This window comes from Macaca thibetana, chromosome 11, assembly GCF_024542745.1.
Source record: "Macaca thibetana thibetana isolate TM-01 chromosome 11, ASM2454274v1, whole genome shotgun sequence".
Taxonomy (NCBI): Eukaryota; Metazoa; Chordata; class Mammalia; order Primates; family Cercopithecidae; genus Macaca; species Macaca thibetana.
In genome coordinates this window covers 49,806,734-49,827,157 of record NC_065588.1, presented here as the reverse complement: position 1 = coordinate 49,827,157, position 20,424 = coordinate 49,806,734, and the positions used below count along the sequence as shown (strand labels likewise).

General features: G+C 52.0%; 1 protein-coding gene across 4 annotated transcripts; it reads left to right on the top strand.

Annotated features, from left to right (window-relative positions):
* The first annotated feature begins 347 nt into the window (after positions 1-347).
* MAP3K12 (mitogen-activated protein kinase kinase kinase 12) lies at positions 348-19,511 on the top strand. Of its 4 annotated transcripts, none has more exons than XM_050748858.1 (15): positions 349-628; positions 12,034-12,207; positions 12,307-12,515; positions 12,844-13,027; positions 13,218-13,409; positions 13,996-14,154; positions 14,304-14,462; positions 15,632-15,740; positions 15,979-16,088; positions 16,277-16,393; positions 16,514-16,651; positions 16,809-17,424; positions 17,615-17,685; positions 17,772-18,045; positions 18,706-19,511. In XM_050748858.1, exons 2-15 carry the CDS (start codon positions 12,071-12,073, stop codon positions 18,802-18,804), a joined length of 2,574 nt encoding a protein of 857 aa, XP_050604815.1. In that variant the 5' UTR covers positions 349-628; positions 12,034-12,070; the 3' UTR covers positions 18,805-19,511. The 4 variants fall into 4 exon arrangements, with proteins under 4 accessions (XP_050604814.1, XP_050604815.1, XP_050604812.1 ...); XM_050748856.1 differs by lacking the exon at positions 349-628 and adding an exon at positions 8,648-9,854; XM_050748857.1 differs by having other exon boundaries at positions 348-628; positions 12,034-12,515.
* The last annotated feature ends 913 nt before the right edge of the window (positions 19,512-20,424 follow it).

Below are 20,424 nucleotides of genomic sequence, written 5' to 3'. Positions count from 1 at the left end.
TGGGGCCTAGAGTCGAGTGAATTCCAAGTGGGTGAAATTAGAGTGAGCGGTGACAATCAAGGGAAGGAGAGCTGGCAAGATCAGTATGATAGGGGGAGCAATGCCAGAGCGCTAGGGATCCCAACTGAGGGGCTGCTCTCTCCGATGTAGAAAGGAGTCTATAAGACGAGTCATAGGGGGTTCCTGTGGAATCAGCCTAAGGCCTGAGGTGGGACCTCCATAGGACACCGCCAGCAGGGAAGCGCGGGGCCCAGGCGGGCCAGGGACGAGAGTGGAGCGCGCCGGATGGCAGCAGCGGGCTCCTTTAAGAGGCCGGCGGCTCCATCGCAGCATCCCCCGCTCAGGGCGTGTCCGTCCCGGGGGGCCAGGGGCGGGGGCCCTGGAAGGAGCGGGAGTTCAAGCCGATCAGGGACGGGGCTAGGGGTCGGGGGGTGGGGGCAGCAAGCTGAAGCTGACACCCGTGCATCCGGACACCGCACGAGCATCGCCTGTGACAGCGCCCCGGGTCCGGTGGAGGGCAGCGGGGGGAGGAGGGAAGGAGGAGGAGAAGGAGGAGGAGGCGGGAGCAGCATCCGGAGCGGAGCTGCAGCAGCGCCGCCTTTTGTGCTGCGGCCGCGGAGCCCCCGAGGTGAGAGCCTGGCCGAGTTGTGGGGGGGTGGGGGGCAGGGATGGGTCCGGGTCCTGGGATCCGGGCGTGGAGGGAGGGTCGGGATGCAGATGTGGCCTGGTGCGGGTGGTGGTGTGGGGATGCTGAAGCTGTGGGGATGGAGGAACTGGGGACCTGGACCCGACGCGTGTGGGGCTGGGAAGGAAGGGAATGGAGCGGAGAGATGCCGCGGCCCAGCTTGGAGACGAAGGGCCTCCAGAGCTGGAAAGGACCGTATTGGGGTGGGGTGGAGGGTGATTGGGGGACAGACTTAAAGGACAGAGGGCAAGAGAACATCTCCTCCCACTCATCCTCAGGAAGGGAGAGAGGGAAGGAGGAGGGAGAGTTTTGGCCCCCTCCAGGGAAGGAAAGGAAGGGCAAGGACTGATGTACCCACATCTCCCTCCACACACACACAGACACACTTAGCAGGCTGGACCTGAAGATTAGTCAGAGAGCACCTGTTCCTAGATGCCCAGGCGTTGGTCCCCTCCCCTTCCAGCTGTGATCCTCCTAATCCCCTCCAGCTGTGGCATTCACCTCCATCCAGCTGTTGCATCCTCCCCTCCCCCATTCACGTGTGGGTTTCTCCCTCCTCTTTCTCTCCATCTCCTCTGGCTCCCCTAACCCGTCTCCCCCAGTCAAACCCTCCAAAAACCTCCTCCCTTTCCCACAAACACTCCTCAAACTCATTGGCTTAAAAATAAGCAAGAGTTGAGACTTGCTGGTAACCAAGGCCTTGACTGAGAGGAGGGAAGAGTCAAGGCTCTGTAGACAGTGGGAGGAAACAGTGAGGTGTCCCTTAGAATTAAGGGAGGAGTCCTACCTTGTAGATGCTCATCTGCTGCCTTTTTCAGAGGAGCGTAGGTGAGTGGCCTCCAATCAGGAGGGAGTGCACATGAGGTCTCCTTACCCCACCCAGAGTCGTCTCAAGCCACAGTCAGTGCGTCCCTCTAAACACATTTCCCTTGCAGTTCTCAAGGTGGACTCCATCGCTCTAGGAGCTCTGAGTTTCAGCCAGAGGGTCATACCAAGCCAAGGCTAACAGAAAGGATTTAGGAAAGAAAGGACTCAAGTGCCCCCTGAGCCTTCCTGTCCAGACACTGAAGTTTCTCTGAGCTTTAGGGCCCCACTCCCTCCTATCTCACACAGGTGAAAAAAACATGTGTGTCCCCTCAAGCATACCATTCATCCACTCACTCCCATTGTCAACTGGGGTAATGTTGGGAAAACCCCAGCTCTCAACATGTAGACCACCAGCTAAATACCCATCCCAGTTACAGACAGAGGAGGCAAGAAGTTAGATGTGGCTCAGGATTTCCTAGGCTTCCTTATAGCTGAAGAGGGCAGAACCCTTCTAAAAACCAATTGCGCCGGGCGCGGTGGCTCAAGCCTGTAATCCCAGCACTTTGGGAGGCCGAGACGGGCGGATCACGAGGTCAGGAGATCGAGACCATCCTGGCTAACACAGTGAAACCCCGTCTCTACTAAAAATACAAAAACTTAGCCGGGCGAGGTGGCAGGCGCCTGTAGTCCCAGCTACTCGGGAGGCTGAGGCAGGAGAATGGCATGAACCCGGGAGGCGGAGCTTGCAGTGAGCTGAGATCCGGCCACTGCACTCCAGCCTGGGTGACAGAGCGAGACTCCGTCTCAAAAAAAAAAAAAAAAAAAAAAAAAACCAATTGCTCTTCCCCTGGTGGTGACAATATGGTAGGATCAGGCTTTTCTAGGAAGAGGACCCTTGGTTCTGCCACTCACGGCCCAGACTGTTGTAATCCACAGTCCTCCCTCTCCCCTGCCTGGATCTGGAGAGAAAGAAGGAATGAGAGAATCAGCCCCGTAAGAAGTCCTTGCTAGGGTGGACTGGAGCCATGCTTCTTCCAGTGAGGTGGAAATGTCTGCCCCTCATGCCCGCCACTCATCCACTCACTCACACTGTTGACTGAGGTGATGCTGGGAAGAAGGAGGATACTGTTGAGATGATGCCAGCAGGGGACATAGGGGCTTCATGAGGGCCTGGCCACAGAGACTAGTCTGTCCGGTTCATTGGCTCCCAGAAGCACTGGGGTCATATGTGTGTGTGGGGAAGGTGAGGAGACTGCGACAGTGACCAGATTCCAGAGGAGGCTAAAGATCATTCAGGATAGAGCCCTTGTCCTTTGGTTTCTTCATTCTTTGGTCTTTTTTCCCTCTTGTTTCTCCACCTCCCTTTCCACCTATACCCTCCCTACTGGTACTTGCTTTGAGAAAGAACAAGGGAAAGAAGGGAAGGGAATCACATTCATAAAAAACTTACAACTGTGTGTTAGGCACTTTCCATATGGCTAATGCTTAGAGAGAGCTTCCTGTGTGCCAGGTCCTGGGCCAAGAACTTTATTTTGATTGTCTTAATCATGCCCTTAACAAGACCAAGTGAGATAGTGTTATCATCATCTCTGATGGAGGAGAAAACTGAAACTTAAGTAATTTGTTGAAAGTAAAAAAGTTAGTATGTGGCAAGAGGTAGGATTTGAACCCAGGTCTGTGTGACCTAGAACCTGTGTTCTTACCCACCACATTATGTACTGCACTGCCACTGTGGGACATAGGTACCACTGTCCCCATTTAGCAATGAAGAAACTGAGGTTTGTTGAGAAGTCTCAAGCCAGGTCACCCAACTGGCCAGGAGCAGAGACAAGACCTCAGGAAGCCACTCTGAGTTTGAGGCCTGTGTTCTCTCCTCTACCACCTACCCTCTCCCTATTGCACAAGTGTCCTAATAAGCTAAATGAAGGAATGCATGAGCAGTCCATCAATCTTATTTTCTCTTTTACAATTTAAAATAAATGTTATATCTTACTTTAAAAGCAATTCAAAGTTGTTACTGAAATACTAGGAATAGACGTAAACCCAAAGGAGAAAATTAAAACACTCATAATTCCAACTACCTAGAAACTGTTGTTATACTTTGGTATTTATTCTTCCAGATTTTTTAAAATGTCCATCCAGCTGAGAAACTATTTGTTAACATCCACTGAACTTCTTCCTGGTCTATCTGAGGTCCTAGGTTGGAGGGACTCCTGAGGCCCATCCTACCCTGCTCCTGCCCTCCCCTTCCCCGAGGCCTCTATGGGTAAGGCTGAGGGGTGATCCAGGGCCACATGATCAAAGGGAGGATCTTAGCAGTATAGCTGCTTAAGAGAGCAGATTCCAGAGATAACTGGTCAGGGAGTGAGGATGGGTGCAGAAAATTAGGCCTTCCCCCTTAGTCCAGAGGAGACAGAATGGCAGGATTTACAGAGGAAGGCCTGGTGATCTGGTAAAGGAATGACTGGAGACTCCAGCACAATCACTAGCACTGTGACCTGGTTCTCCTGGAACCTGAAATCACGGTTTGTCCTGGGAAAGCAGAAGGTCAGAGACCAAGTCTTCAGCCGCTCCAGGATCCACAAAAAAAGACCTGGTGTCCGGCCAACCAGGAAGACAAAGCAAGGAGGAAGCATGCTGCTCCCTGCACCCCCTCCATCACCTCACTTAACCTTCACCACCCCAGCAGGGAGGGTTGGGCACCATGGAGAGATTACATTCCTTAAACTAATTGGTGGCATAACTGGGATTCTAGCTCTGATCTCTCCAAATCTGAAGCTGATTCTTTTTTCCTAAATAGTACTGTCCCTCCCTTCCCTGAACCCTTTCACTGTCCACCCCATTGGAAGAAGTGTGGCAGCTAGGGGTCTCAGGGCTTGATTTTCCAATCAAGGACCCAAATTTAGGGGTGATCTCCAGTTTTCCCCCAAGTTCTCAGGGGAAGTCATTTCCTCCTCATGAGGGCACTAAGAAAAGCGATAGTACTTTCCATCTTGGGACCCTGGGGCCAGGACCACGAATCCTGTAAAAAGGAAAATAAAAACAAGCTGCAGGGCAGGACACAGTGGTTCATGCCTGTAATGCCAACATTTTGGGAGGCCGAGACTGGTGGATCAGTTGAGCCCACGAGTTTGGAACCAGCCTGAGCAACAGAGTGAGACATGGTCTCTACAATTTTTTTTTTTTTTTTTTTTTTTTTTTTTTTGAGACGGAGTCTCGCTGTCTCCCAGGCTAGAGTGCGGTGGTGCGATGTCAGCTCACTGCAAGCTCCGCCTCCTGGGTTCACGCCATTCTTCTGCCTCAGCCTCCTGAGTAGCTGGGACTACAGGCACCCGCCACCACGCCTGGCTAATTTTTTGTATTTTTAGTAGAGACGGGGTTTCACCATGTTAGCCAGGATAGTCTCCATCTCCTGACCTTGTGATCTGCCTGCCTTGGCCTCCCAAAGTGCTAGGATTACAGGCCTGAGCCACCCAGCCTCTTTTTTTTTTTTTTTTTTTTTAAATTTAGTCTGGTGTGGTGGTGAGTGCCTGTAGTCCCAGCTACTCAGGAGGCTGAAGGGGGAGGATCACTTGAGCACAGGAGGTTGAGGCTGCAGGCAGTGAACTGTGATCATGCCACTGGACTCCAGCCTGGGCAACAAAGCGAAACCCTGTTTCAAAAACAATACAAGCTGCAGCCAAGCGGACAGGAGGCATGGCCGCGATTCATCAGAGACCTTTATCCTCTCAGGGCCTCAAAGCTTGCAGAAGTGGAATTAGGACTCCAAAGTCTTGGGTCTCCTTTCCCTTTGAAGACTCCCCTCCCTAACCCCACTCACGAGAGAAAGGGAATCATCCTTTTCCTGAGTAAAAAATGAGGTCTCAGACAGTGGAGAGCACTTAGTGTGACAGCCCAAGATTTAGGCAGATGACCTGGCCTCTGAACTGAGCCCCTAAGACCACCAAACAAACAGCTTGACATTGACATTCTGCTGTTATACAAGAAGGAGCTAGAGAGAATTCAGAGTTTACGTGCCACAGGCTTCCAAAATCTCAGGCCAGAGAACCTGGAAGGTGGGATAGATGGGGGGTGACTTTCTACCCCACTCTACCCTGTAGCCTCCTTATGGAGTCACTTTGGGGCCACCAGCAAAGCACTGAATTAGGGCCTCTTGGGTGTCCAAAGAGCCTCCTCCCCTGGCAGTTGTATGGCTTAGAGATCATTCTGTCCCCTCACCCAATGTGAGGCAGAACCACCATCAACACATGGTAGATATGGTTGACAGAGTGACAGAGAGACCCACCCTCCTGTCACATTGCTGCCCTTCCCCCATGCTCTGCATAATTGATAACCGAGAGACAGCTCCCATCCCCCAGGGTGACTGAACGTCTGGGCCAGGGGCTCCTAGTCATCCTAGACGCCCCTCCAAAGCTCTGGCGCCAAGGCCCTGCCAGGGGGCAGTGGGACACAGCTGGCAGGTCAGAAATAAAGGAAACAGAAATGTGTGTGTGTGTGTGTTGGGAGAGAGGAATCTCCAGTTTACTATAGCTCCCAGGGGCAGCAGCTTTCCCTCCACTCCAGGTCAATCTGGAAGAGCTCTCATTAGCCTGATATCTTTCCCTTGGTCCCATCTCCTACTTCTTCAGCTATCCCCACTACCCTAAAAGACAAACAGGTGAAATGGCTTCTCTCCTCTCCCCAGCTGCTGGCCCTGGATACCAGAAGGGCCTCTGGGGAAGCCTGGTAAACTGGAGGGAGGCTCTGCTGGCTGCAAGTGTCTCTGAGCATGTCACCCTTTCTATGCCTAAACCACCTAGTCGTCAAACAACCAGATGACGGCTGAAAAATTCCTTTAAAAAGTCAGGTGTGCCTACTCAAAGCTCGGCTTCTAGATAGAAAAGGAGATGGATGCTGTCCGTGTTTCTCACTCCCCTTTCATCTCCATTTTCTCAGGGTCCTCTGCTTTTCCAAACATCTTTTCAAGCCATCATTCTCGGGCTTGACACCGCTTCACGCTGCTCCGGTGTCTGTATATGTCTTGGCTCCTTCCTCCTCCTCTAGCCGTGCCTCGCCTTTTCTGTGCCGTCTCCCTTTCTCTCATTTCCTGCTTTCCTTCCCCGTGGTACTGCACCCCCAATGCCAACCCCACAAGTCCCCTCCTGCCAATACCCGACGCCTCAGCCGAAGAGCTCTCTGCATGCGGGGGCAGGGGAAGGAAGGGAACACAGATGGGGCAGACCGCTGGGTGGGGGTCCGCACCTACGATCCTCGCAGTCATCCAGGCAACCAGCCACCTGGGCCGGCCCAGGTCAGGGGCGGGGCCCAGGCACAGCCCCGCCCCCACGTCGCGCTCACGTGATCCGGGGCTAATCTTGTCCTGGTGACTTCACGCGCCGCCTCGGGCCCAGTCGTCATGGTTACGCCGCAGCGCCCAGCGCTTCCCCCAGCCGGCCGTGTCCCCTCCCCTTCCCCACCCGGACCACCCCCTTCCGCCGCAGCGGCCCCCGCCTCAACCACGCGCCACGTGACGGCCGGGAAGGAAGTCGGGAAGCGGGAGAGGGCGCTGTGGCCGTAACCCCTTCCTCTCCACTTTGAGCTGCCCAGACTTGGGCTTCGGCCTTCCATTGCCGGTGACCAAGCTGTCCAGGGGACGGCCCCAGCTCCTCCCCGAGCGCTCCAATCCCGCCATCCCTCCCTCCTGGCCTGCCAGGCGAGAGCGTCCGAGTCCTGGGCCTTGTTTCTGGGTGGTCCAGAAGCGAATCCCCTGCTTGCGGCGGAGTGGGAGGTCGTGGGGGCGCGGGGGGGCAGGGTGGCAGGCAAAATCCCTTGGGTCCTCCAGACGAAATTCTCCCATATGTTGGCATTTTACTTAGTCTGTGTTTGTCTGTGATTTGCATTGCAATCTACACCTTATCTCTTGAAGCCACAAATACCGCGTGGGATATGTTGGGGATTTGGAAGCTGAACTTTACTGTGATTTGTGCTTTCTGGGCCTCAGTTCTATCAAGAATATAATGGCACCAGTAGTACTTCCTTCACCTGGCTCTTCTGAGGATTCAGGGAGCTAATTGTGTGTGTGTGTGTGTGTGCGCGCGCGCGCATAGAGTGTGCGGTGCTTAAGGCGATCCTCCGGGGGCGGTAGAGCAGTGGTACCACCTTACCAAGCACCTTCTGCGCGCCAGGTGCTGTTGCAAGCCATGTGATGCGAGCCTTGTGATGCGAAGTCGTCTCTCTAAAGGCTGTCCAGGCTCTCAAAGGAGCCAGAGGCCCGACCACATTGTACCTCCAGTATAATGGGAACCATGATAGAGGAAGCATACCGGGGCTGTGCCCGCCCAGAAGGCGCATTAACCTGGAGCGGATCTGGAAAGAAGGACGTCCAGGATAAAGTGACACCTGGAGAGAGATGAGAAGCGCCTTCCAGGCTGGGGATGAAGCTTGAGCTTCTTTTTCTTTATTTCTTTTCTTTCTTTCTTTTTTTTTTTTTTTTTTTGAAACAGAGCCTTACTCTGTCACCTAGGCTAGAGTGCAGTGGCACACTGCAACCTCCACTTCCTGGGCTCAAGCGATTCTCCCACCTTAGCCTCCCAAGTAGCTGGGACCATAGGCATGTGCCACCACGCCGGCTAATTTTTTTGTATTTTTAGCAGAGACAGGCTCTCCCCATGTTGCCCAGCCCCATGTTGCCCAGGCTGGTCTCAAACTCCCGAGCTCAAGCGATCCGCCCACCTCGGCCTCCCAGAGTGCTGGGATTACAGGCGTCAGCCACCGCACCCAGCCGAGCTTGAGCTTCTTAATAGCTATGGCACTGTGGGCAGGTTATTTAATACCTCTATGCCTTAGTCTGTAAAACGGGGCTAATAATGCCCAGCTTACAGTTTTGAGGATTAAATATGCAAAGTGCTAATGCACCTTTACCGGAAGCTAAAAAATAGTAAGCCTTTTTTGTTTTTTCTTTTCTTTCTTTCCTTTTTTTTTTTTTTTTTTTTTTTTTTTAAGATGGAGCCTCACTGTGTCGCCCAGGCTGGAGTGCAGTGGTGCTGCAGTGCAGTGACGCGATCTCAGCTCACTGCAACTTCCGCCTCCCGGGTTCAAGTGATTCTCCTGCTTCAGCCTCCCGAGTAGCTGGGACTACAGGCGACCGCCGCCCCGCCCGGCTAATTTTTTGTATTTTAGTAGAGATGGGGTTTCACCGTGTTGCCCAGGCTGGTCTCGAACTCCTGAGCCTAAGCAATCCTCCCGTCTCGGCCTCCCAAAGTGCTAAATTACAGGCGTGAGCCACTGCGCCCAGCCGTAAGCCTTCCTTAAGTTAGCCATTATCATTGGGTGTCCTGGTTCAAAAACCTGACATGGCTAAGTTCCGGTGTTGGTGCGGGCGGTTGTTTTTTCTTTTGTGACAGGGTCTCGCCTCTGTCACCCAGGCTGCGGTGCAGTGGTGCAGTCACTGCTCACTGCAGCTTCACCCTCCCAGGCTCAAGATATCCTCCCACCTCAGCCTCCCGAGTAGGTGGAACTAAAGGTGCACATCACCACACTCGACTAATTTTTTTTCTTTTTTTTTGAGATGGAGTCTTGCTCTGTCACCCACGTTGGAGTGCAGTGGCACAGTCTTGGCTCACTGCAACTTCCACCTCCCAGGTTCATGCCATTCTTCTGCCTTAGCCTCCTGAGTAGCTGGGACTACAGGCGCCCACCACCACGCCCGACTAATTTTTTGTATTCTGTACTAGAGACAGGGTTTCACTGTGTTAGCCAGCATGGTCTTGATCTCCTGACTTCATGATCCGCCTGCCTCGGCCTCACAGAGTGTTGGGATTACAGGCATGAGCCATTGTGCCTGGCTGGCTAATTTTTATATTTTTTGTAGAGATTGGGTTTCACTGTGTTGCCCAGGCTGGTCTTGAACTTCCAGGCTTCAGTGATCCACTTGCCTTGGCCCCTCAAAGTGCTGGGATTAAAGGTGTGAGCCACCATGCCTGGCCCAATCTGTTTTTGTTGTTGTTGTTGAGACAGAGTCTTGCTTTGTTGCCCAGGCTGGAGTACAGTGGCCTTATCTCGACTCACTGCAACCTTCTCCTCCCAGATTCAAGCAATTCTCGTGCCTCAGCCTCTCAAATAGCTGGGACTGCAGGTACACACCACCACGCCTGGCTAATTTCTTTGTATTTTTAATAGAGATGGGGTTTCACTATGTTGGCCAATCTGGTCCCAAACTCCTGACTTCAGGTGGTCCGCCTGCCTCGGCCTCCCAAAGTGTTGGGATTATAGGTGTGAGCCACCACACCTGGCCCCCAATCTGTTTTAGAAAGATCCTTCTGAAGGAGCTGAGTGAAGAATTGGGGGTAGAGAGAGCACTTGGAGACCAGCTGTCCTGGGCCAGGTGAGGACAGCTAATGAGACTTGAACTAAGGCAGTAACAGTAGGACTAGGAAATAGCATGCACTGGGTTAGAGCTTAACAAATCTAGAATGCTTGTTAAATATGCTGATTCCAGGCCTACCACCCTCACCCCCCAGGAAAAAGTCTTCAAGGGAAAGGCCTGGTAATTAAGTATTACAAGAACTATTGAAGTTTCCCAAGCCTTCTTGTATGCCTGTGTAATCATCTACTGAACCCTTCTGCATGTGGAGATTCCTGCCACCCCTTCCCCTGTAATTCTCCACTGTAATTCAGAATGTATGGCAATAATTTCCAGACTAACCCAGGGGCTCATGGAAGGACCCTGCTAGCTATGAGGAACAATTAGAGGGATGCTTGTTCTAGGGAATCTTCAAATCTCAGGATTTGGTAACTGACAAGTGTGGAGTGAGTTGGGAGACCAGGATGGCTCCTGGTGCCAAGTTCTGGGCAAATCTCATGTAGCATTAAGGGTTTGCTGTGCCTTAGTGACAGCCAGTTTATTCCTTTGTATAGCTGGAAAAACTGAGGCTCAACCATAGCTCGCCTGAGGTCATATAGCCATTATGTGGCAGAAGCAAGTCAGGATTCAGGGTTTTTTTTGTTTTTTGTTTTGAGGCGGGGTTTGGCTATGTCGCCCAGGCTGGAGTGCAGTGGCTTACTGCAACCTCCACCACCTGGGCTCAGGCAATCCTCTCACCACAGCCTCCAGAGGAGCTGGGACCACAGTCACAGGATCACCATGCCCGGCTTTTTTTTTTTTTTTTTTGTATTTTTGGTAGAGACAGGGTTTCGCCATGTTGCCCAGGCTGGTCTGAAACTCCTGAGCTCAAGTGATCCACCTGCCTCAGCCTCCCAAAGTGTTGTGATTACAGGCATGTGCCAACACGCTGTGCCGGATTCAGGTTTTTTAATGGTTGTGTTTTATTTATTTATTCATTTATTTATTGAGACAGAGTTTTGCTCTTGTTGCCCAGGCTGGAGTGCAGTGGCATGATCTCGGCTCACCACAACCTCCGCCTCCCGGGTTCAAGCAATTCTCCTGCCTCAGCCTCCCAAGTAGCTGGGATTACAGGCGTGCGCCACCACGCCCTGCTAATTTTGTATTTTTAGTAGAGACGGGGTTTCTCCATGTTGGTCAGGCTAGTCTCGAACTCCTGACCTCAGGTGATCCTCCCACCTCGGCCTCTCAAAGCGCTGAGATTACAGGCATGAGCCACCACACCCGGCCTAATGGTTGTTTTTTTAATAGCACCCAGCTATGAACTGGGACACATCCCCATTGCCTGCAAAGTTTGAGGAGCAGGGGATAGGGCAATGAAGAGGAAAGAGGAGACAAGACCTTGTTTGACCCCTGGGAGAGCCGCTGGACTGAAGGGAGGGCTAAGGGGGATGAAGCAGTGGCCTTCTGTGACAGGTGTCTGCATCCCCATTGGCTGCTTCTGCCAACGTTGGGGGGACACAGAACTCTGTGGTTACAACCTTCACTTACCTTGGAGAGGCCCAGGAGTGTGTCTTAGAATGAGGCTGTCACCTGAGTTGAGTGTTCCTGAGAGGGCCTCAGTAGTACCATGTGTAAGTACCTGGGCAGGAGGCCTGGGGGTGTCACCTTATGTAGGCAGCTCAGGAATGCTGTCCAAGGGTGCCTGAAAGGTTTACCAGCATCCTGTGTGTGCTTCAGTGTGAGGAAGGTCTAGGTGTTACTATTGTGTGCCTGAGGTTGACCCCGAGTTAAAGGTGTAAATGTGAGACACTCCTGATACCTGTGTGCCTGTGAGTCTCAGGTGAAAAAAATGTGCCGCAGCAATGAATTAGTCATCTTACAGGGAGAAGGGAACTCATCTGTTACCATTATACTTGAATTTGAGACATATTTTACCAGTGTGTACCCACGTGGGGCTGTTACCTGAGAATGATACCCAGGTACGATACCTGTCTACCTATTACTTGCCTTACTAACATGCCTGAGAGGAAGCCCAAGTGTATCAGATTTCCTAAGATGGGTCAAGGTGCAACTTGGAGGGGCATGAGAAACGGAGCCACAAGTGTTACCTCCAACAGGGCTTCTGTGAACCTGGAACCCCAATCTGTGCCTCTGGGGTAAGCATCCTGAGCGGGCACGCCTGGGGCTTTAACAGCCCCTCCTTCCTTCATTCCCACAGGGCCCAGTGTTCACCATCACACCAGGGGCCAGAGGCCATGGCTTGCCTCCATGAGACCCGAACACCCTCTCCTTCCTTTGGGGGCTTCGTGTCTACCCTAAGTGAGGCATCCATGCGCAAGCTGGACCCAGACACTTCTGACTGCACTCCCGAGAAGGACCTGACGCCTACCCAGTGTGTACTTCGAGATGTGGTACCCCTTGGTGGGCAGGGTGGGGGAGGGCCCAGCCCCTCCCCAGGTGGAGAGCCGCCCCCTGAGCCTTTTGCCAACAGTGTCCTGCAGCTACATGAGCAGGATGCAGGGGGCCCAGGGGGCGCAGCTGGGTCACCTGAGAGTCGGGCATCCAGAGTTCGAGCTGATGAGGTGCGACTGCAGTGCCAGAGTGGCAGTGGCTTCCTTGAGGGCCTCTTTGGCTGCCTGCGCCCTGTCTGGACCATGATTGGCAAAGCCTACTCCACTGAGCACAAGCAGCAGCAGGAAGGTAGGCCACGTCCTTGTGGGAGCCTCCTCCCTGTTTCCCTGATTCTGAGATCTGTTGGTCAGCTCCACTAAAGTCATGCAATGGTCCCTTCCCTCCCCATGACATGGCCCTAGTCCCTTAGCCATCCATCAGCCTCTAACTTCCCAACTTCTTTTAAGGTCACCCATTCATTCCTTCCCTGTTCCCTCGAACCTTCTTCTCGGCCTGTTTTTGGCTAATTTTCTGCCTCACCCTCCTTAAGTCAATTCAGCCAACCCAATGCTATCCCGTCCCTGGCCTTGAGTGTGGCTCTTTCTGAGGCTTGTGGCACTGTGCCTCCTGCCCACAGACCTTTGGGAGGTCCCCTTTGAGGAAATCCTGGACCTGCAGTGGGTGGGCTCAGGGGCCCAGGGTGCTGTCTTCCTGGGGCGCTTCCACGGGGAGGAGGTGGCTGTGAAGAAGGTGCGAGACCTCAAAGAAACCGACATCAAGCACTTGCGAAAGCTGAAGCACCCCAACATCATCACCTTCAAGTGAGGTCCAGGGCAGGGGCTGGGTGTTGGGGATACTATGCTAAGGCCTGGTACCCTCCTGGGCAGTGGGACCTACCCCATCCTTCCCAGAGGAGACCCTTAGGTGGAATGGGTGGCAATGGGGGTTCCAGTTATTAATCAGGTGAAGGCTCAGCCAGCTGAGGCCTTCATACCATCGTCTGTCTCGCAGGGGTGTGTGTACCCAGGCTCCCTGCTACTGCATCCTCATGGAGTTCTGCGCCCAGGGCCAGCTATATGAGGTACTGCGGGCCGGCCGCCCTGTCACCCCCTCCTTACTGGTTGACTGGTCCATGGGCATCGCCGGTGGCATGAACTACCTGCACCTACACAAGATTATCCACAGGGATCTCAAGTCACCCAAGTGAGTAAGCAAGCAGGGAGCAACAGATGTGCATGCAGGTGACCCACTCAAGTCAGTGTGGCCTTCTCCGCACTTCCAAACCATGCCCTACGTCCATGTGGCCATCTCAGAAACTTCTTCCAAGTGATAGTCCCGTCTCAGGAGGGCTGTAGTGAGCCCCTCACCTTTGGGTGTCCCAAATGATTTAAAACTGAAAGGCAGGCCGGATGCAGTGGCTCACACCTGTAATCCCAGCACTTTGAGAGGCCGAGGCGGGTGGATCATGAGGTCAAGAAATCGAGACCATCCTGGCCAACATGGTGAAACCTTGTCTCTACTAAAAATAAAAAAAAATTAGTGGGGCATGGTGGCACATGCCTGTAGTCCCAGTTACTTGGGAGGCTGAGGCAGGAGAATCACTTGAACCCAGGAGGCGGAGGTTGCAGTGAGCCGAGATTGAACCACTGCACTCCAGCCTGAGTGACAGAGTGAGACTCCAGTCTCAAAAACAAACAAACAAACAAAAACCCTGAAAGGCAGAGTTGCTGCAGAGTTAGATGAGGTGTGTGGAGGGGTGTGGACCCCAGCTGACTACACTCTTTACCAGCATGCTAATCACCTACGACGATGTGGTGAAGATCTCAGATTTTGGCACTTCCAAGGAGCTGAGTGACAAGAGCACCAAGATGTCCTTTGCAGGGACAGTAGCCTGGATGGCCCCTGAGGTGATCCGCAATGAGCCTGTGTCTGAGAAGGTCGACATCTGGTGAGGACTAGGCTGAAAACTGAGAAGAGTGGGTGGCCAGCCCTGGGGGCATGGTGGGCAACTTCTAGGGCTTGAGCACAAGTGATGGGCCAGTAGCAACCAGGACCTCTGGAGGAACCCCCTCCCAAGTGATGTCCCCTCATCCCCAGGTCCTTCGGTGTGGTGCTGTGGGAACTGCTGACTGGTGAGATCCCCTACAAAGACGTAGATTCCTCAGCCATCATCTGGGGTGTGGGAAGCAACAGTCTCCATCTGCCCGTGCCCTCCAGTTGCCCAGATGGTTTCAAGATCCTACTTCGCCAGTGCTGGTAAGGATGGGCTGAGCTGGGATACTGGGCCTGGAGAAGTTGAGAACAGCAGTACTGATGGACAGCCAGTACCTAGAACCCTAGGTGGCCAAGTTCAGAGTCCTTAAGAGGGGAAGGGTGTCAGGGCTCCCAGATGTGGCTCCCCAAGTACTGAGGACTCAGGATGTGGAGCCAGGGAACTACAATCTAGAACTGAGAGGGGCTGGACTGACCAATAAATAGCAGGGACATTTAATACAAAGGACTGACTTGCATCTGAATCAGGCTCATTCTACCTTCTGAGCTGAGTCACCAGGGACAAGTGGTATCACTCTGAAACTGTTTCCTCATCTACAAAATACAGTTAACAATATCTGCATTCCTGGTTTGTCATGAAGTGCCAGTGAGTGCATACAAGTACAGGGAAGGAGCAGCATAACCACCAAGCATGGTTCATTGAGCCTCAAGTAAACAACCTTAGAACACAGAAGGAAAGGGTCCCAGACCCTCATTTGGAACCTAGACCCAGGGAAGTTTGAAGATGGCTAATCTGTCATTGAGCATCTCCCAAAGTGTGGTTCCTTCAGTGAAGTTATTCAGAAAAGGCCTTTATTTGGGGAGACAAGTTGGAAAATATGGGGTTCAATAGGTTTCCTTACTGCAGGATTTTGACACACTAATGAATAGTGTTTAATATTCCCTAGAGACCATTGACCATAAGTTCTTTTTTTTTTTTTTTTTTTTTTTTTTTTTTTTTTTTTTTTTTTTTTTGAGACGGAGTCTCGCTCTGTCACCCAGGCTGGAGTGCAGTGGCCGGATCTCAGCTCACTGCAAGCTCTGCCTCCCGGGTTTACGCCATTCTCCTGCCTCAGCCTCCCAAGTAGCTGGGACTACAGGCGCCCGCCACCTCGCCCGGCTAATTTTTTTTTGTATTTTTTAGTAGAGACGGGGTTTCACCGTGTCAGCCAGGATGGTCTCGATCTCCTGACCTCGTGATCCGCCCGTCTCGGCCTCCCAAAGTGCTGGGATTACAGGCTTGAGCCACCGTGCCCGGCTGACCATAAGTTCTTTTGTCACAGAGTACATTCTAGGATTGGATTCTCCAGGACACACTTTGGGAAAGGATGCTCTAGTTCCTATCTGGTCCTCCCTCAAATTCTCCCCTCTCCTCCTAACTCCATTCCTTTCAGGAATAGCAAACCGCGAAATCGCCCATCATTCCGACAGATTCTGCTGCATCTGGACATTGCCTCAGCTGATGTACTCTCCACACCCCAGGAGACTTACTTTAAGTCCCAGGTGTGCTGTGGGTAGGAAAATGAATACCTAATTCCCCTTCTTTGCAGAGATGATGCCATTTGAGGGGGAGGCTGGGAAATGGGTTAAGTGGGACTGAGGAGATTGGCTCTTAAAGAACGGAGTCAATCCACTCCTTTTTGCTCCAGCACACACATTGGCAGTGACGTGTGGGCAACCTGCAGAGCCTTTCACTGGGTGAAGGGATGGCTCTCACTCCTCGTCTGCTCTCCACCCACAGGCAGAGTGGCGGGAAGAAGTAAAACTGCACTTTGAAAAGATAAAGTCAGAAGGGACCTGTCTGCACCGCCTAGAAGAGGAACTGGTGATGAGAAGGAGGGAGGAGCTCAGGTGAGTTCCTGTGCTTGGGGAGGTGATTTTACCAACAGCAAGGACTATGCACCCAGTCAGCTCCTACCCAGCCCCAGGGCGGGTGGAAGGACTATGAAAGGACTGTGGACAGGAATTCTGAGACTGCGGATCTATTATGGCCCTAGATGAACCCAGTTCACCTTTGGGAACCCTTCTGCCCGTTGCAGACATGCCCTGGACATCAGGGAGCACTATGAAAGGAAGCTGGAGAGAGCCAACAATCTGTATATGGAACTTAATGCCCTCATGTTGCAGCTGGAACTCAAGGAGAGGGAGCTGCTCAGGTAACCCTACCTGTCCTTATGCACCAAGCCCTGGCGCTGTGCCTGCCTTAGAGATCCTACTGAGACCGGGGTGCCCCTTCCTGGTCATTTGCCCAGCTGAGAAGGTGCCTGGATCTTTAGGCGAGAGCAAGCTTTAGAGCGGAGGTGCCCAGGCCTGCTGAAGACACACCCTTCCCGGGGCCTCCTGCATGGAAACACAATGGAGAAGCTTATCAAGAAGAGGAATGTGCCACAGAAGCTGTCACCCCATAGCAAAAGGTGGGACATGAATGGTGGTTCCAATATGGCAAGAGGGATACTGAAGTGGCAGCAGATGTTTAGCAGGGAGATGCGTACTTTAGTGTCCAAAGATAGGAAGTGCTTTTGAGTACATAGATTTGGCAGTCTCAACCTTTTACTTTTTCTCTCCTTCCAGACCAGATATCCTCAAGACAGAGTCTTTGCTACCTAAACTAGATGCAGCCCTAAGTGGGGTTGGGCTTCCTGGGTGTCCTAAGGGTCCCCCCTCACCAGGACGGAGTCGCCGTGGCAAGACCCGTCACCGCAAGGCCAGCGCCAAGGGGAGCTGTGGGGACCTGCCTGGGCTTCGTACAGCTGTGCCACCCAATGAACCTGGAGGACCAGGAAGCCTAGGAGGGGGACCCTCAGCCTGGGAGGCCTGCCCTCCTGCCCTCCGTGGGCTTCATCATGACCTCCTGCTCCGCAAAATGTCTTCTTCATCCCCAGACCTGCTGTCAGCAGCACTAGGGTCCCGGGGCCGGGGGGCCACAAGCGGAGCTGGGGATCCTGGCTCACCACCTCCGGCCCGGGGTGACACCCCACCAAGTGAGGGATCAGCCCCTGGCTCCACCAGCCCAGATTCACCTGGGGGAGCCAAAGGGGAGCCACCTCCTCCAGTAGGGCCTGGTGAAGGTGTGGGGCTTCTGGGAACTGGAAGGGAAGGGACCTCGGGCCGGGGAGGAAGCCGGGCTGGGTCCCAGCACTTGACCCCAGCTGCACTGCTGTACAGGGCTGCCGTCACCCGAAGTCAGGTAAAGTATGGGAAGGCTCCTGAGCTCTTTCCCTTTTTCCTTATTCTCCCTGGGGTCCAAGTGTAATCCCCCACATTATGCTCAATTTTAAGCCATTCCCTACTTTACCCTTTTAAACTATGTTCCCTTCTTCTGGATTCTTAGTGACCTCTTTCCACTTCTGACCACAGTCCCCCCATCTCTCCTGCAGAAACGTGGCATCTCATCAGAAGAGGAGGAAGGAGAGGTGGACAGTGAAGTAGAGCTGACATCAAGCCAGAGGTAAGTGATGGAGTACAGGAGTTAATGGCATTTTTGTTTTCTGTAAGGGGCAGAACCAAGCTGTAATCCCTCTCTTCGACATGTAGGTGGCCTCAGAGTCTGAACATGCGCCAGTCACTATCTACCTTCAGCTCAGAGAATCCATCAGATGGGGAGGAAGGCACAGCTAGTGAACCTTCCCCCAGTGGCACACCTGAAGTCGGCAGCACCAACACTGATGAGCGGCCAGATGAGCGGTCTGATGACATGTGTTCCCAGGGCTCAGAAATCCCACTGGACCCACCTCCTTCAGAGGTCATCCCCAGCCCAGAACCCAGCTCCCTGCCCATTCCACACCAGGAACTTCTCAGAGGAAAGCAGGTGAGTGGCACAACAGCAACAAGCAGATATTGAACAGGGAGAGCTGTAAGCAGATAGATGCCTTATCTTTTGACAGCTTTTGGGGAGACAGCTGCACAGGCCAGAAAGTACCATAAAGAGCAAATATCCACGTGGTGGAATTTCAGAAGCCTCTTGCAGAGCATCTATTATGGTGCCTGACCAGTAGCTTGTATGGCTATAAGTTGCAGCCAGGGAAGGATTCTGAAAGGAGTCTGACACCCTGGAGAATGGCCTGAGCAACTGAAATCTGGAAGAAATAAATCAGTAAGCCGGTCGGGCACGGTGGCTCACACCTGGAATCCCAGCACTTTGGGAGTCTGAGGCAGGTGGATCACAAGGTCAGGAGTTCAAGAACAGCCTGACCAATATGGTAAAACCCCATCTCTATTAATAGTACAAAAATTAGCCGGGCATGGTGGTGCGCGCCTGTAGTCCCAGCTACTCAGGAGGCTGAGGCAGAATTGCTTGAACCTGGGAGGCGGAGGTTGCAGTGAGCTGAGATTGCGCTATTGCACTCCAGCCTGGGCAAAAGAGCAAGACTGCTGTCTCAAAAAAACAAGTCAGTAAGCCACTGGCTATTAAAATGACCCCAGTAAAGAACCCTAAGGAATCTCACTCCATTTCTACTCTTTCTCACAGGGCCCTCCCAATTCTGAGGACTCAGACTGTGACAGCACTGAATTGGACAACTCCAGCAGCGTTGATGCCTTGCGGCCCCCAGCTTCCCTCCCTCCATGAAAGCCACTCATATTCCTTGTACATAGAGAAATATTTATATAAATTATATATATATACATATACATATATATATATATATATATATATGCGCCACATAATCAACAGAAAGATGGGGCTGTCCCAGCCGTAAGTCAGGCCGAGGGAGACTGATCCCCTGACCAATTCACCTGATACTCTAGGGACAGTGGCAGCTGTGGAAATGAATGAGGCACAGCCGTAGAGCTGTGCCTAAGGGCAAACTGGCCCCTTCCTGCCCCACCCCATTCCTTATATTCAGCAAGCAACAAGGCAATAGAAAAGCCAGGGTTGTCTTTATATTCTTTATCCCCAAAGATTGGGGGTGGGGGGAGGGAAGGGTGGGAGGGACAGGAGAGAAAACCACTTAAGACTGCACTTTTCTGTTCTGTTTTACTCTGTTTACACATTTTGCACTTGGGAGAAGGGAGACTAAGGCTGGGTCCTCCCCTCTGAGGATTCTCAGGTGGCAATGTAACTCATTTTTTTGTCCCTCCATTGATCTTCTCTGCCCAAGCCCTGTCTTAGGTCCAGGGGGAGGTTAGGAGACTGATAGCATGTGATGGCTCAGGCTGAAGAACTGGGGTGCTGTTTAAGTCCCTACTTTCTTCCTGGTGCCTGATTGGGGTGGGGACTGTCCTACTGTAACCCCTGTGAAAAACCTTGAAATATAACCACTCCATGCAGGCCCAGCTGTTGAGGGTTTTCTTGATGAATGAATGGGGTACCATACATGGTTAAGATAAAGCCTTGGGCTCCGGACTTCATCTAAGGTGTCTGGACAAGTTCTCCTGCCCCTCCACTTTTTTGCATCTATTCTCACTAAATTGAGTATAATGTCAAGCCCCAACTTTCTAAAATTATAGGAATAAATGGTAGCAGGTACATCCTTCTAACTCGTTATGGAGGACTATAAATGAAGTTACTAAAAACAATACACTGAAATTTTTAGTTTAAAATATGCAAGCCTGAACAAGGGGACCAACATTCCCAAGAAACTGGAACCCAGTCAGACATATGACCAACTGCTTAATGTGTATGCCATGTATGTCATGTGTCATTCCTCCCCCCCCCCCCCCCCCAAGTGGATGTGCTTGCCTGCTTGTAGGACAGGTAAGTCCTAGGAAAGTCTAATCCTCAATCTTTTGGACACAAGTTTTATAAGGGCCAACCAAGCATGAAGTCAGGGAAAAATAGGATCAAGGGCCACAAAAAAAGATGGAAGTGGTAAAATAGAAGAAAACATCTTAACCGGAATAAAGGCTTCTATTCAAAACCCAAGAAGGGTCCTTTGAGGGATAAAAGGTACAAAAATAACAGCAAGACAAGAGGAATAAAACCCACATGAATCACTGTGGCATCCAGTTTCTATTCACAAAGAAAAAGCTCCAGTCCATCTTTTAATTTTTTTGAAAAATTCCTGACATTACAGAACTAAACTGAAATGTATTAATATTCCACTCTTACATTTCCATGACAAACAGAAAAATTCATGAGCCAAAAAAACAAAACAAAAAACCAAAAAAAAAAAAAAAAAAAAAAAAAAAAAAAAACAAAAAAAAAAAACCAGGGAGAAGCTTATAAAACTAAATATGGATCTCAGCA